The sequence below is a fragment of the Danio rerio genome, chromosome 20 (genome assembly GCF_052040795.2).
Source record: "Danio rerio strain M-AB ecotype USA chromosome 20, GRCz13ab, whole genome shotgun sequence".
Taxonomy (NCBI): Eukaryota; Metazoa; Chordata; class Actinopteri; order Cypriniformes; family Danionidae; genus Danio; species Danio rerio.
Window position 1 is genome coordinate 15246277 of NC_141040.1, and position 14698 is coordinate 15260974.

Sequence of the window (14698 nt, forward strand, 5' to 3'; positions counted from 1 at the left end):
TAGAGACTAAAAGACCTGGGTTTGATAGGTAAAGGAGACATCCAAAATTCTCTGAAATTTGCTATTCTCTGAAATATACTTCAAATTACTGTTAAAAATGTTTGGCCTTTACTTGTTCATTGACATACTGTAAACTTAAAAGAATGGTTACTAATTCTAAGTACAGTATAAGTGGTGTATAGTTGTATTTACTCTTTTCATTGAGCGGCCTATATATTTTTTCCTAAAAATATAAACTGCATATTTGAGCTGTCTTTACTAAAAATAAATCTTTAAATATGTCAATAAAACTGTCTCACTAGAAAACTTTGAGTGCACTATAAGAATGATTACAAATAAATGTATTTAAAAAACAAACTAGTATGTTCATAAGCTCACTCGCAGTACAAATGAAAACTTTAATTGTGGACTACTTGTACACTTAAAGTACCACTGTTACACTTATGGCACACTTAAAGTAATGTCTTAAAACTAAAAGTACATCAATTTTGTCTCAACCTGTATTCAAATGTACTACTAGACTTTCGAATAATGGTCCATTAGTTATTATAAGATTAACTAAGTATGATTAATCTTGTAAAGCATTCAATAAGAATTGTTTATAATTGTTTAATGCATTATTAACATCCAAATTTATGCTTGTTATAGCATTAATGGGGTATATGCAGATCTAGTGTTTCTTCCCATACAAATTAACCTCCGGTGAATGGTTAATGTGACTTTTTCAATTTTATACAATTCCTTTTACAGCATCAATGTTGTATTCAAATTAAATATAGGCTAATCAGTTAAATAGACTTCAGCATTTATTTAGTTAAATCGTAAACCAAAATGAAAACTTATTTACATGCACGCGCCCGTCAGGATCAGCAGGCTAGTGCAAAAACCGCATTGGAAATACTAAAGTAAATTGTAAATATTTTGAAGACATGGCACGGAAAAACATAATTTAATGCAGTGCTTCTTGTACATTCAGAGATAGTGTATATCATTTAGGCAGTAAAAAAAATTGTTGATTTAAAAAATAATAATAATACCTAAAACTTACTAATTTTGTAACGGCATACACTTCACCGGAAGCGTTTGACCTAGGTAACTGACACATTAAAACCTTCTGCATGCATATGCATATATCCTATTAATGCTCTGAGAGTTAACATTAACTAACATTATTAAACCTAAATAACATTATCAAAGATGTAATAAATGTATTAATTATTGTTTGGTCAATGTTACTAAATACATTAACTAATGGACCATTATTTTAAAGTTACCAAAAAAAAAAAAACATATTTACTATAGCTTTAAAATAAATTCAAAGCCACTATCTAATACTATTATAAGCATGGAAGAGCCAGGATAACAGAAAAAAATATCTGACAGAAAAAAGTCATATGAAAGATGGCTTGACGGTGAGTAAATGATGGGGTAAATGTATCTTTTGGGTGAACTACTTCTTTAATATACAAAATCAAAGAAACAAAAGCAGCTACATGGGTATTTATTGTATCTGAGGTCTTTGGATATAAGGATTTTTTTCTAATTATGCAAAACAACAAAAATCTGTCCAAATATACAAGCGAAAAGTGTCTTTTTTCATTAATATTTCGAGTTCCTTTGATTGATTATTTTGTTTTGCATACTAAAGATCCATGTTAATGTCAAGTGGAAACCAGGCCTGCATGTACACACTGATTGCGAAGCGGCAGCATTGCTGAACTTTGTCCATCTTTCCTGCTGAGAGGAAATGAGTTGTAGGCTGTCCAGCTGAGGAAACCGAACAGGGATGGACAGAGCGATAGGACCCAGTCCAGAACACCTGATTCATCAGCGTTTCCAGACTACACAATACAAGCCATATCATTCTGCCGGCTGATAATAATCAGACACATTAACGACTGTCAGGAAGTTTAAGAAGGCTCTCATTGTCAGTCCCAAGAGAGACAAGTGGAACTGCAAAGCGTGGACCTCCAAATCGCTTTGAATAGGTGAACAGTACTCCAGACTTCCTAGGAATGCCTCTGAAACCCTCCACCCATTCAATAATCTACACAAAATCTACGCCTTCCAGCCGACAAACCCAAATAGTCATCAATCACAGCGCTCATGTCTGACATCTGTTAAGCTCCTCAAGATAACCGATGACTCCTGTAAGAACCACCAGCTATGATTTGTTTGATGAGGCCTTTAACTACATTAAGTTTTATTTGCTCATTGATTATACTTATAGCTTGCTATATCTTTTTATTGCTTGTTGACATTCTTAACGATCATATCCTCTTTTTACAACATGCTCATGCTACTGAAAGACCATGCAAAAAACTATAATATGATGATTCAGTAAAAAACAGACTAAACAGGAAAAACTGCAGATAAATGTGATGATTAAAATATCATCAGCTAATTTCAGTCTTATCTGGCTACGCGAGCCATCTGAAAACAAACAAACAGCAGAATGTCCTCCAGTTCTGCATATTCTGAATTCTCAGTGGTCATTCTTTGAAGTTCTGCAGAAAAAAAAAAAACATCTCAGCGAAGGATCCCCCAAAATTTAATGAAATCTGGTTTTATCATCAAGGCCCTTCCCATCCTTCCTCAGCCTTGTCGCTTTTGGCTTGCTTAGTTGGGGTCCATAGAGCTACTCTACAGCAAATAACATCCTTCAACACATTAACATTTACATTGAACTGAAGTAATGGAACTGAATGTGCCTGATGAACTGGTCTTGTTTCACACTAATGAAACTCCACAGTTCTTTCTGATTCTCGAATCTGATTTAACTGTGAAAATGCTTAGAGGTCTTCAAAGAGCACCTAAGGACCTGTGCAGGTTCAGGTCTATATTTTAAATGGTCAGCCAGGTTCAGGTTGGGTCATAATATATTAGATACCACCGGAGGGAGGTGTGCGTTGGCACAATTGCCTTAGTGTCCCACCAGTGACGATTTACAGCCATATCACATTGCTACTCATGTTTATACAAGTTTGATGGCATAATTGTGAAATTAAAGAAAAAAATCAAACAAGAAGAGTCTAAAAAACCTTTATGTATGAGGAATTTCTTCCGCCAGTTATTCACATCTGCAGCTGACGCCAGAACAGCACAAGTCATTACTACTTCACAAATGTCACTTTAGAACTAGTATATGAATGATTCTCCAGCGTAATGTCTAAAGTGATGACAAAATAGGTGTTTTTGCTGACATTTTAATATTATAATTCTGAAATGCATAAAATTTCATCAGTCTGCAGACACTTCACAGTATTTCTCTGCTCTAATTATCCCCCGAAAAAGCCAAAGCAACGCAATCACTACCAAATTACTGTTGTGTTTGTGATAAGGAAAATCGCTAAACATGTGCGGGCATTTATTCTTTCTTTCTTTTTACTGAACTAGTCTGCAGCAACGAAAACACTCATTAGACACAAACAAATGGCCAACCAAAAAGTAACTTGGGGTTATACAAAGAGTGGCTAACACAAAATACATACATTCCTGATATGCGAGTCACATCTCACACAATAAACTACAATTGCTATGGTATAAATACAGCACTACAACATACAAAAGAGAGAGATCGATTGTCGAATGTCACTTACCAATTTAATTATGATTTGATCAGCTATAGTTAGAAATTATGAATTTTTCTCCTCTAAGGGCTTATTATTTGGTCTCTGTTGCCATCTTGTGGATGGACAACATCAACCGTCTTTGCTCTGCTCAGTATGACAGGCTGATGAAGATGTATTTAAATGTTTAAAATAGACACTATCCTCATAAATAAACTGCATAGTTGCAATCTAAACAACTACATTCTTGCCTAAAAAGCCTCAAAAGTGCATTATGTTGTTCAACATCTCCAAACTGTAGTGAGTATATTGATCTGCTGTCAATTTATGTGAGTAATACACAAGAATAAAGAGGCTGTACAAGTCCTGATATTGCAGAATATCACACAACTATTAGCCAATCAGATTCAAGAACCAGACAGAACTGTTGTAAAAAGTTATATATTACATTCATTCATTTTCAACCGCTTTTCCGGGGCCGGGTCGCGGGGGCAGCCATCTTAGGAGAGAACCCCAGACTTCCCTCTCCTATATATGGTATAATATCACATATCACAGCAAGAAAGTCGCTGGTTTGAGCTTCAGCTGGGTCAGTTGGCATTTCTGTATGGAGTTTGCATGTTCTCCCTACGTTCGTGTGGGTTTCCTTCCGGGTGCTCTGGTTTCCCTCACAGTCCTAAGACATGCAGTACAGGTGAATTGGGTAGGCTAAATTGTACGTAGTGTATGAGTGTGGTTGAGTGTGTATGGATGTTTCCCAGAGATGGGTTGCAGCTGGAAGGGCATCTGCTACATAAAACATATGCTGGATAAGTTGGCGGTTCATTACGCTGCGGCGACCCCAGATTAATAAAGAGACTAAGCCGAAAAGAAAATGAATGAATACTTATTAAACTATATTATGCATAATATCTGAGTCGATTAGACATAGAGATTACAGTATCTGCCAGTGATCAGTCGGCAGCACTTTTTTTTTTATATATATTAAAATTTTGGAATGTGATACAAATGCGCCAGTCGTTGTTTTGAACATAATGTAAGTGCAATGTGAACATCGATATGGACGAGAATCAGATATTTCTGTTTTCGGAACACCTTTAAAAAAAAGATTTGCTTTGTTGAATAACAAAAATAATAATAATTTTTATACTTTTAATAATCTTCCACCTAACCAACTACAGAGACTCTGGTCGGGTCTTTCGGGTCTGGTATGTGTCAATAATGACATGACACATGTCATTCATAAGAATGAAATTGTATGCATGTGTTTGACAACTGTCATTGACTGCCATTAAGTGTTAATATTTTTCTTGACTACTACAGTGGTACAAAGGGAATTTGTCCTTAAAATGTCATTAATTGTCATTAAATAATAATGATGCTGTTATACAACTCTTTAAGAGAGTATTTTTAACAATAAATTTCAATGACAAATTCAGTTTGTCATGCAGACCATTTGCTTCATGAAATCTAAGCACCACCACTGTGATTTGAAAGTGTAAGAAGCCATCAGCTCTCGATACCTCTTACAGATGTCAACCAATGATCAGTCTGTGCAGTGCTAACAACCAAAACCGGGATATGGTGTGATATTATGATTACTCAATGTATACTAACTATTATTATTACTTTTTTTTTTTTTTTTTGTCAAGTACAGATTTTTCAACCCCCAATCCCCCCTGCAATTTGCACCCTGAGTCTAAGCGGTTTATGCAGCTGTTTATTCTCCATGGTCCTTCTGAAAAGCCTGGAAACAGCCTTGAAGTGGGCCTCTGACACCGCTGAAACAGAGGTTATCAACCCTTATCAGCTGTTGCTCGAAAGTACGTCTTTTCTTCTGATGTTTGTGTTGATCTTGAGCAAAACATATTTACAATGATAGGGCTAACTAGTGGACTTTTCTCTGACTATTTCATGCATGCAAACTTTGGAAAAGCATCACAGTGCAATGCAGATAAGTTTACCGGCTGAGCAAAGGTGCACAATCCATTTTTTCCCCCCAAAATATTGGCAGCTACTACAAACAAACTGATTTTCCCAGTGAAAGTTTTCATAGTTCCCACATGCAACAGATTTTGCTGATAGAATCTCAAAAGGCTCATTTTGCTAATGGGTGGAAACTTTCCTCTCTTTGCGAATGCTGGGCGACTTAATTACATTCTGTCAGCACTAATTTAGAGCATGGTGACATAACTTAGCTATATCTGTTTTCTCTCTTGTCAAGATTAAAGTGCCCTTTATTTTCTTTTCTTTGAAGGATTTCTCACTCATTTCTTGAATCCTTCGCATGCATGTACCAATAGTGACAGATGGCCTTAGTTTTCCCAGTAAACACATATGCTTTTTATTTGCCTTTCATTTTTACATATTTTTTTTTAATGTTTTTTAAAGGTCATTAGGTTCACTGGCTGGTAAATGGTTTGATTAGTTTGGTTGTCACACTGTTTTTATAACTTCACAAACACAATAACCACATTGTAAAACCCAACAGTCAACTTTATCAAATGAAATTAGTGTAGTTAACTTAAAATTGACTGAAAGTTAATTCTACTCATTTGAAAATGCATTACTTAAACCTAAATGGAGTAAGTTCACAGTACTCAAATAAATTAGTTTCTTAACTCAAATGGTTTGTGGCAATCGGTTTCCTCAAACGGTTTGAGTTGTTTTAACTTATTGGGTTTTATCAAGTTGGTTTGAGTTCTCTTCATTTATTGGGTTTTACTGTGCTCAAATTGCTTTGTTTACTCAAATAGATTAAGTTCACAGTACTCATTAGCTTTTGAACTTAAATGGTTTGTTGCAATCAGTTTCCTCATTTATCTGACCAAGATATATATTTTTTTTCTTTTTAAAAACATTGTTTTTTTTTTTTTAGAAAATTTTAGTTTTAAATTGGTATCCAAAACTAGAGTTGGGAGTAGTTTGTTAGTTACAAAGTAAATAGTTACTGTAATTAAATGACCTTTCTGCTGAAAAAGAAAATTAAGGGTGTACTTTTTATTTTTAACTTATGTAATTACAATTACTTATAATGTACTTGCCCTAAAACTGTACATTTATTTAATATTTCTGTTTAAATCAATACAGAGAAGCAGAAAGATTGTATTTTTTTATTATGCAACTATATTACACAACAATTCTATTTTAATTTTTAAAAAAAAAGACAGTGATAGAGCCAATTCAGTGGATGTGGATGTTTGGAGGCCATGATGGACCTGATAGAAAGATTTTAGCCAGGATACTAGGGTTACATCCATACTCTTTACAAGAAGTACCAAGGGGTTTTTAATGACCACAGAGAGTCAGGACCTCGGTTTAATGTCTTATCCAAAAGATGTTGCTCACTGAGAGTATAGTGTCCCCTTCACTTCACTGGGGCATTAGGACTCACACAGACCACAGTTTGAGCGGCCTCTGCTAGCCCTTAATAAAACCACTTTTAACAGCAACCTATAGTTTTTCCATGTGTTCTAGCATCCAGGTACTGACCAGGCTAAAGGCCGGTATATACTTCTGCATTGAGCAATAGCCGAGACCCACAGTGCCTGCCTTGTGCGTAGCCATTATACTTCTGCATCAGCCAAGGCGAAAGCTATGTGACCATGTGAATGCTGTGTCGGACCTCACATGTACGCTTGACACAGAAGCAGCCTTTAGCCCTGTTCAGCTTTATTCGGTAATCTTTCTTGGGCTGCAGGGTGATATTGTAATTTTTGCTAATATATGGACAGAAAAATCCGCTTTGCGCTGTGGCGCATGCATGGTCTAAAAGGGTTGAGTTTATTTTCCTAATGAGTTATAGGTGTGTTTTGAGAATAAACCAATCAGATTCTCATTTCCCATTTCCTTTAAGAGCCAGTTGCGTCATGCCATAAGCGCATTTACTATTTACATGACATAAAGTAAGTGTAAGTGGAAAAACTGAGCATTTCACTAGCAAGAAAACAGTTAAACAGAGCATCGACCGCGCGAGAATGAGAGATAAATGATCTATTTTCACTTTCACTCTAGTGGATAGGGAAACCTTTACGCACAGACATCAATTAGCCTAATTATTTTGTTTAAAACTATTTCTAAATTCAGTTCTAATTTCCAGCAAACGAATAAATGAACAATAATTACGAAGTGTGTTCAAAAACCTGAGTTATATCCTAAAACACATGCTGTGCCCCATATGGTCTAAAACCTGCATGTGGGCAAAAAAGCTTGTTTTTAATAAAACAAATATAAATATGGATATAATAAATATTACGGCTAATAATAATAACATTTTACAAAAGCAAATTGTTATGAATGAACTGAAAAAGCCTCCCGAGATAAAGAAGGCATAAAAGCAGTGGTTTTTCATATTTATGTAGGCTAGAAAATAATATGTTTTGTAATATTTTAATCCTTTATAATTATATGCTATATATATATTCTTATTATATCCTATATATATCCTTAATATTATAGATTTTTTTGATATGTAAAGATATTTGCGTATTGCAGTACATCATGTGCGTATTAAGCAGTGTGTAAGCGAAACGCAATTCTGCGCTGGACTTTAAACCAGGTTTGTTTTGGTCTATTGAAAAATCAATTATAATTTCTCAAAATAGCAACACCTAAGGGTGCACATATGAGCGCAAATGCTTTTGCTTTTTAAACAGCATGGCGCAATGCCTCAAAACGACTCTCGCACCAAGCTGAAACTAGCAAACAACTATTGCATCGCGCCTTGCGCCACATTGCAAAAACTTTAAAGCTCATTATCTTAAAATTATTCAGAACGAATATAGAACCTTATAATTCCAAGGTGACGATATGATTTGAATTTTTTATGTGATAATGTATTTTTCAAGTAAAGCTAAAAAGTGCTGGTTTGACTCCAATTATTAATATTGATGAGCATTGAAATTTATATGGATTTTAAGTAGTTTTGAGGCAAGTAAACACACCCAAAATTTACTTTTTGTTGCTTGTTCAAACTACTTGTTTAAAATCAGTTGAAATAACACAATTCTTTGAGATTAGAGAAGTTAACTTAATTGATTTGAGTTGGGACAACATGAATGGATTTTTTTAGTGTACATGGCTTTTTGAGTAACTGTTACTTTAAAAACAAAGTCATTAGAAAAGTAATTGAAATACAATTTGAGTGATGTAATTGATAATTAATTACGTTTTAGAGTAGCTTACCCACCACTGTCCATTACTGAGTACAAATAACAAAAACTGTGATCAATTTGAGTGCAGATTCAACACTGAGATGACATTTAGACTATTTTGACTAATCACGTTGATCTGATTTGAACAATTTGCAAGTTTATAAATAATTAAATTTAAATAATTTAATTAGGAATGACATTACGAGACCAAAACAGGTTCAGTTATTTGTGAGCATAAGGGAAATGAAAGATAATCCATTAATTATTTTCAGTGTCACTGTGTGAATAATATGTCATCTTGTAATCCATAAAAAAACAACTGTAATCTGATTATGAGCATTTTAAAATGTACTATAATTGTAATATGGTTACATAATCTAGATGTAATGTAATCAGTTACTACCCAGCATTGCTTAAGAATGTGGAGCTCGATCCTTTGAACTAAACAATCAAACTCTTGTTTGTTTGAGAAAATTATTGTTTACAGGATACAGGGGGCTGGAACCATCCAGTGTCTGAAAAGACATCAACTACAGCTGCAGCTTGTGAACAAACAGATGACAGGACTTGTCAAGCACTAATGATCTGAACATTACAGTTCAATCTACTTGGGGAATGACTAAAGTTATTTATTTGGAAGGGTTGAATCTTTAAGCACGCGTGTGACATTGTATATAATCTTGCATGTTCATACTCTCCACACCCTGAGGTGGTTTCAGTCCCAACCGCGTCCAAGCAAACAACCACGAGTGCAACTTAAAGATAAAAAGAAGTTTAATTGACCGCCACTGCTTGTCTTTTCTGCAAATGCGCTAATTTTATTTGAGTAAATGAAAAGAATGTGACTGAAGTTTGAAAAATCCCATTAACACTGAATGAATAATTCCTTTTATAAAGGATGAGTGTTTATCAGTGAAAGGGCCACGCCCAAAAATATACACGCTTATCAGTTTTTAAACGGAGAATTTCCACCAGTTGTTGACAAATTATGTCAAATGCAATCAAATGGTATCATGTTGAATATACAGAAATAGCATGAGTAACATTGAAAAAAATGGGTAACACTTAAGTTTAATTAACCAATCCTCAATATAGTTGCTTATTATCTACATATTATTAATATATTGGCTGTTTATTAGCACTTATATTCTGCAGTATTTTACATCTATAATCCTGCCTAAACCTTTACTTTATTAACTATTAATAAGCTGTTTTAAGCTATTAAAAGTTTGTTGAACCAAAAGTCAGTCAATGGTTTATTAATAAAAACTGCAAGAATATGACCAAGACTATACATATACTACTATATTCATTAGTTCTGGGAAATACATAAACTATTTTAGTTCAAATTGATTTGATGTTTCATACATAAAATCTACACAAATTCCATCATAAACAGTGCTTTTAACACCATTGCAGTGTAAAAACACATCCCTGACTACTATATAAAAACTATATCAACTCAAATTCTACACAAAATATACACAACTGCCAAAATGAGCATGAAAATCATTAACAAAGCCATGGAAGGTGAAAAGAAATACATTACTTTGGCTTCATTAGACATACACACATTGCAGTATTTTGGTTTATATTATTTTCTATTGTAAAAATAACGGTGCAGCTCACCTCAAAATTAAAATGTTGTTATCATTTACTCAACCTTTACTTCACTTCACTTCTGATATTATGAAGAATGTAAAAAAAACAGCCATTAAAAAAAATCTGAGAATCTTTTGTTTCTGCAATAGAAGCTTTGTCCAAACATTCTTCAGTATGAGTTATCCCTTTAAGTGTGCAACTTTTAGCAGGTGAAAGCACAAAAACTTCACAAAACTTTTTCCATTCAGCTATATTCAAATTGCTCAATTGTTCAGCCAATAGTATGTCTTGTTAACAATTCTATGACAGATTTTTTCCTCATCATAAATTAAAACGTAAATTTTTGACTGCATAGATTCACCAGTTGATGTTCAGAATGAGACTTGGAAACAGAAGACTCATGTCTCCTCTGTTGTTTTTCTCATGAGAGCACAGCATTAACTCTTGCTCAGGATGAAGTATTTTTAGAGACTCGCGTGTTGAATGTACAGTAGTGCAATACTGACAGAAATAAAGTGAACACTTATAAATGAGCAGCACCATGAAAATCAATAGCTAATCTGGCAATAAACATCAGCTTTAAAGAGTGCAAATTGTCCCAGAAAATATTACTTTCAATCTTTCAATACAAATATATATATATGTATATATATATATATATATATATATATATATATATATATATATATATATATATATATATATATATATATATATATATATATATATATTTAATGAATATTTGAATGAATATTTATATATAAATAATTAATAATCAAAAATTATTAAGATAATCTATCTATCTTAATATAAATATATATATATATATATATATATATATATATATATATATATATATATATATATATATATGTGTGTGTGTGTGTGTGTGTACATACATAGAGATAGATAAATAGACACATACATACATACAATTATAAATAACACATTTAATCACAACATATACATAACAATATATAACATTTCCATATATAAGTTTCTAATATATATTGCTGAGTTAGTAAAACTAGTAAAAATATACCGATTAGATTTATCTTCAAATGTAATTTAACTCAATTAATTTAGAAAAGCATAAAAATGACAAGATACATACTGGGATAAAGAGTCATTGGACTTTCGGTTTGATTGCTTTTTTCGTGATGATCCCCATGTCCTTTGTCATCCCCGGTGTCGTAAACCACAAACAGGGCGTACAGGACAATGGTGATGATTTCCAGAATCAAGGCCAGAATGGGGAACTTAAGCCTCATGTTGGTGCTGTATGTCGGCATGCTGTTCCTCTGCTGATTCTCCTCTCTCTTCACCCTGTCTGGAGCTTGTGGGGGAAGCGCAGAAACTGGCTGGTGGTTTTGAATTGGCAGCAGGTTTTAGAAAGACCAATGACAAGAGAGACAATTAAGGTGGGAAGGGCCACACCCCCTGCTGCACAGCACTTGTGGGAATGAACTTCTCTCCTCCTACTGAGAGAAAGTCAGGGCATAAATAAAAAGAAGTCTTTATGGCACAGGTCTCCTTAGGGAACCATAAATATTGCAACTTTCACTGCACCAAAATATTGTTTTGTGTTATGGGAATTTAATGGCTCACCACTGGCTGACCATATTTTTCACATTAAAATAGCAATTGAGTTTAGAAATTGTAAATATAGGCAATTGATTTATAGTTATGTTGTTATTTAGATTATTGCAGGCTTAAACATTCTTTTGCATGTGTTTTGTGGTTTTTCTTGTTGGCACACCCTGATGATTGAGAGTTGAGCTATAGAGCAGCAAACATGCAGCAAATGAGTGCAGTGGGAAATTTCATTCTCACTTCCTAAATAAAGAATTTTAAATTTTTTTTTGGTAACCAACAATGTAAACAGTGTGTATTATGATAAATTTAAATGTGGTGTATTAAAGATTGACACCCAGTGGTTGAACGTTCGAGGTTACAGAAGTAACCCTTCCTTCCCCGAGGAGGGGAATGGAAGTGCTATAAGTGAACGGGCCAATGAATGAATGAATTAGCAGCGTAAGCTTGCACAGGTGTGCTTCATTGCCAATTATCCCAGCCTATAAGCACACCTGGAGCGAGCAAACGCCATCCTTTTAAGCTGAAGAGACTTTCAAACAGCTAAGGGACAGTCATTATGGCGACGAAGTATAGCACTTTCGTTCCCCTCCTCGGGGAATAAAGGGTTACTTCTGTAACCTCGAACGTTCCCCTTTGGTTGGTGAACTCCAGTGCTATAAGTGGATTTGATCTTTGTGAAAATCCACGAATGGGAGAACTATGGAAAGCGCCATAATGACTGCACCTTACCAACGCCCCCTATGAGGGGATAGTCAAACAAGCGTGACACACCCACATCATGGGGGGGCGCAGTCCTCCAACGTGTCCCTGGCCCTAATTTATCCTACTTCAACAGAAGTCTTACGAATTTAGATATATTTTTTGGGAAGTCGTGAGCATCTAGATAATTCTAGAAAAAACGACCCGATAGGGAGGACACTGCGGAGGCCATCCGTTACCCAAGGGGGGATAGATGGTGGAATTTACATATGGACTAGCCTTAAAAAGGGGGAGTACGCATAGCAAAAGAGTGGTTAGCGGAGAGGGAAGACACGGGTCTGCCCAGGGGGGGAACTTAACCGTGGCGGAATAAGCATATGGGATCGCCTAGTGGGGATCATGCATAGCAGGCACCTATACCCAAAACGCGGGCTGACCAGCGGGCAGACCTACAACGTAGTGGGCCAGCAAGTGACTCCTCCGCTGAGTCAGTGCTGGGGGCCACAGAAGAATCTGCAGGGCTCACCTGACGGGGAACTTTACTGACAGATAAAAAGGCGCACTTATCTCCGTGTTAGGGAAAATGGCGCAGCAAGCGTGTCTCAACACCCTACCGAGTTGTTTCCTCAATCACCAAAGGGTTACCTAATACCCTTGAGGAAACCGGCTCCACTCACAGATTGTAAAACCTCAGATGGTCTAAAATTCTGAGTACGGTCCACATAAATGCGGAGAGCGCAAACTGGACAAAGTAAAGAAAGGGCTGGGTCTGCCTCCTCCGGGGGCAGCGCTTGCAGGTTCACTACCTGCCTCTGAAGGGGGTGGTAGGAACCTTGTGCACATAACCCGGGCGGGGTCTCAGGATGACGTGAGAGTAATCCGGCCCGAATTCCAGGCATGAGTCACTGACCGAAAATGCCTTTAGGTCCCTGACCCTCTTGATGGAGGCCAACGCGACCAGCAGAGCTGTCTTCAGGGACAGAAATCTTAGAGATACTGATTCGAGTGGCTCAAAGGGATGTGCTCGCAAACTCGTGAGAACGAGGGCGAGATCCCAAGAGGGCATGAGAGGGGGGCGAGATGGATTAATTCGCCTAGCACCCCTAAGCAACCGGATGACGAGGTTATGCTTTCCCACGGTGCCGCCAGCTACCGTGTTATGATAAGCGGAGATGGCGGCCACGTAAACCTTGAGAGTGGAGGGCGACAGCTTGACTGCTTGAAGGAAAGAAAGCAAAACACTAATCTGGCAGTTTCGGGGGTCTTCTCTGCGAGAGACGCACCATTCAGTGAATAGATTCCACTTCAGGGTGTAGGCGCGCCTCGTGGAAGGTGGGTTATAGCCTGAGTGATGGTATTAACCACCGCAGTCGGTAGGTTACCTAAGTCTTCCTCCGGTCTAAGGACCACACGTGGAGGTTCCAAAGATCGGGGTGAGGGTGCCAAAGGGTGGTTGGGCCAAAGGGGCGCAACTAGCAGAACCTGTTCCTCGTCCTCCTTGACCTTGCACAGTAAATGCGCGAGCAGGCTCACTGGGGTAAACGCATACTTGCGCATGCCCCGAGGCCAGCTGTGGGCCAGTGCATCCGTGCCGAGAGAGCCCTCGGTCAGGGAAAAAAACAACAACTGGCAATGAGCGTTCTCGGGGAAAGCAAACAGATCCATCTGGACCTCCCCAAATCGCTCCCATATCAGCTGAAAAGACTCGGGTGGAGTCTCCATTCTCCAGGGCGTAACAGCTGTCGCATTGGCTGCACGATTGTGCCTGGAACGTGAATGGAGCGCAGTGATTTCAGCCGCGGGTGACTCCAGAGGAGCAGACGGCGGGCGAGCTGAGACATGCGGCGAGAGCGCATACCCACCATGCGGTTGATATACGCCGCCGTCTCCGTACTGTCCGTCCTGACCAGCACGTGTTGCCGCTCCAGCACCGGTAAAAAGCAGTGGAGAGCGAGGAACACTGCCAACAGCTCTAGGCGATTGATATGCCAATGCAACTGGGCACCCTTCCACAGGCCCGCAGCTGCATCCACGCGACACACGGCCCCCCAACCCGTGTTGGAAGCATCCGTTGAAACA

General features: G+C 37.0%; 1 protein-coding gene across 1 annotated transcript in view; it reads right to left on the reverse strand.

Annotated features, from left to right (window-relative positions):
• The window catches only part of rhag (Rh associated glycoprotein), a 37853-nt gene extending 26213 nt beyond the window's left edge, over window positions 1-11640 (reverse strand). Inside the window, 1 exon segment of the mRNA NM_212845.1 lies at window positions 11439-11640. Within this exon segment, the coding sequence (NP_998010.1) occupies window positions 11439-11616 (178 nt within the window). The 5' untranslated portion in view covers window positions 11617-11640.
• Window positions 11641-14698: the final 3058 nt, after the last annotated feature.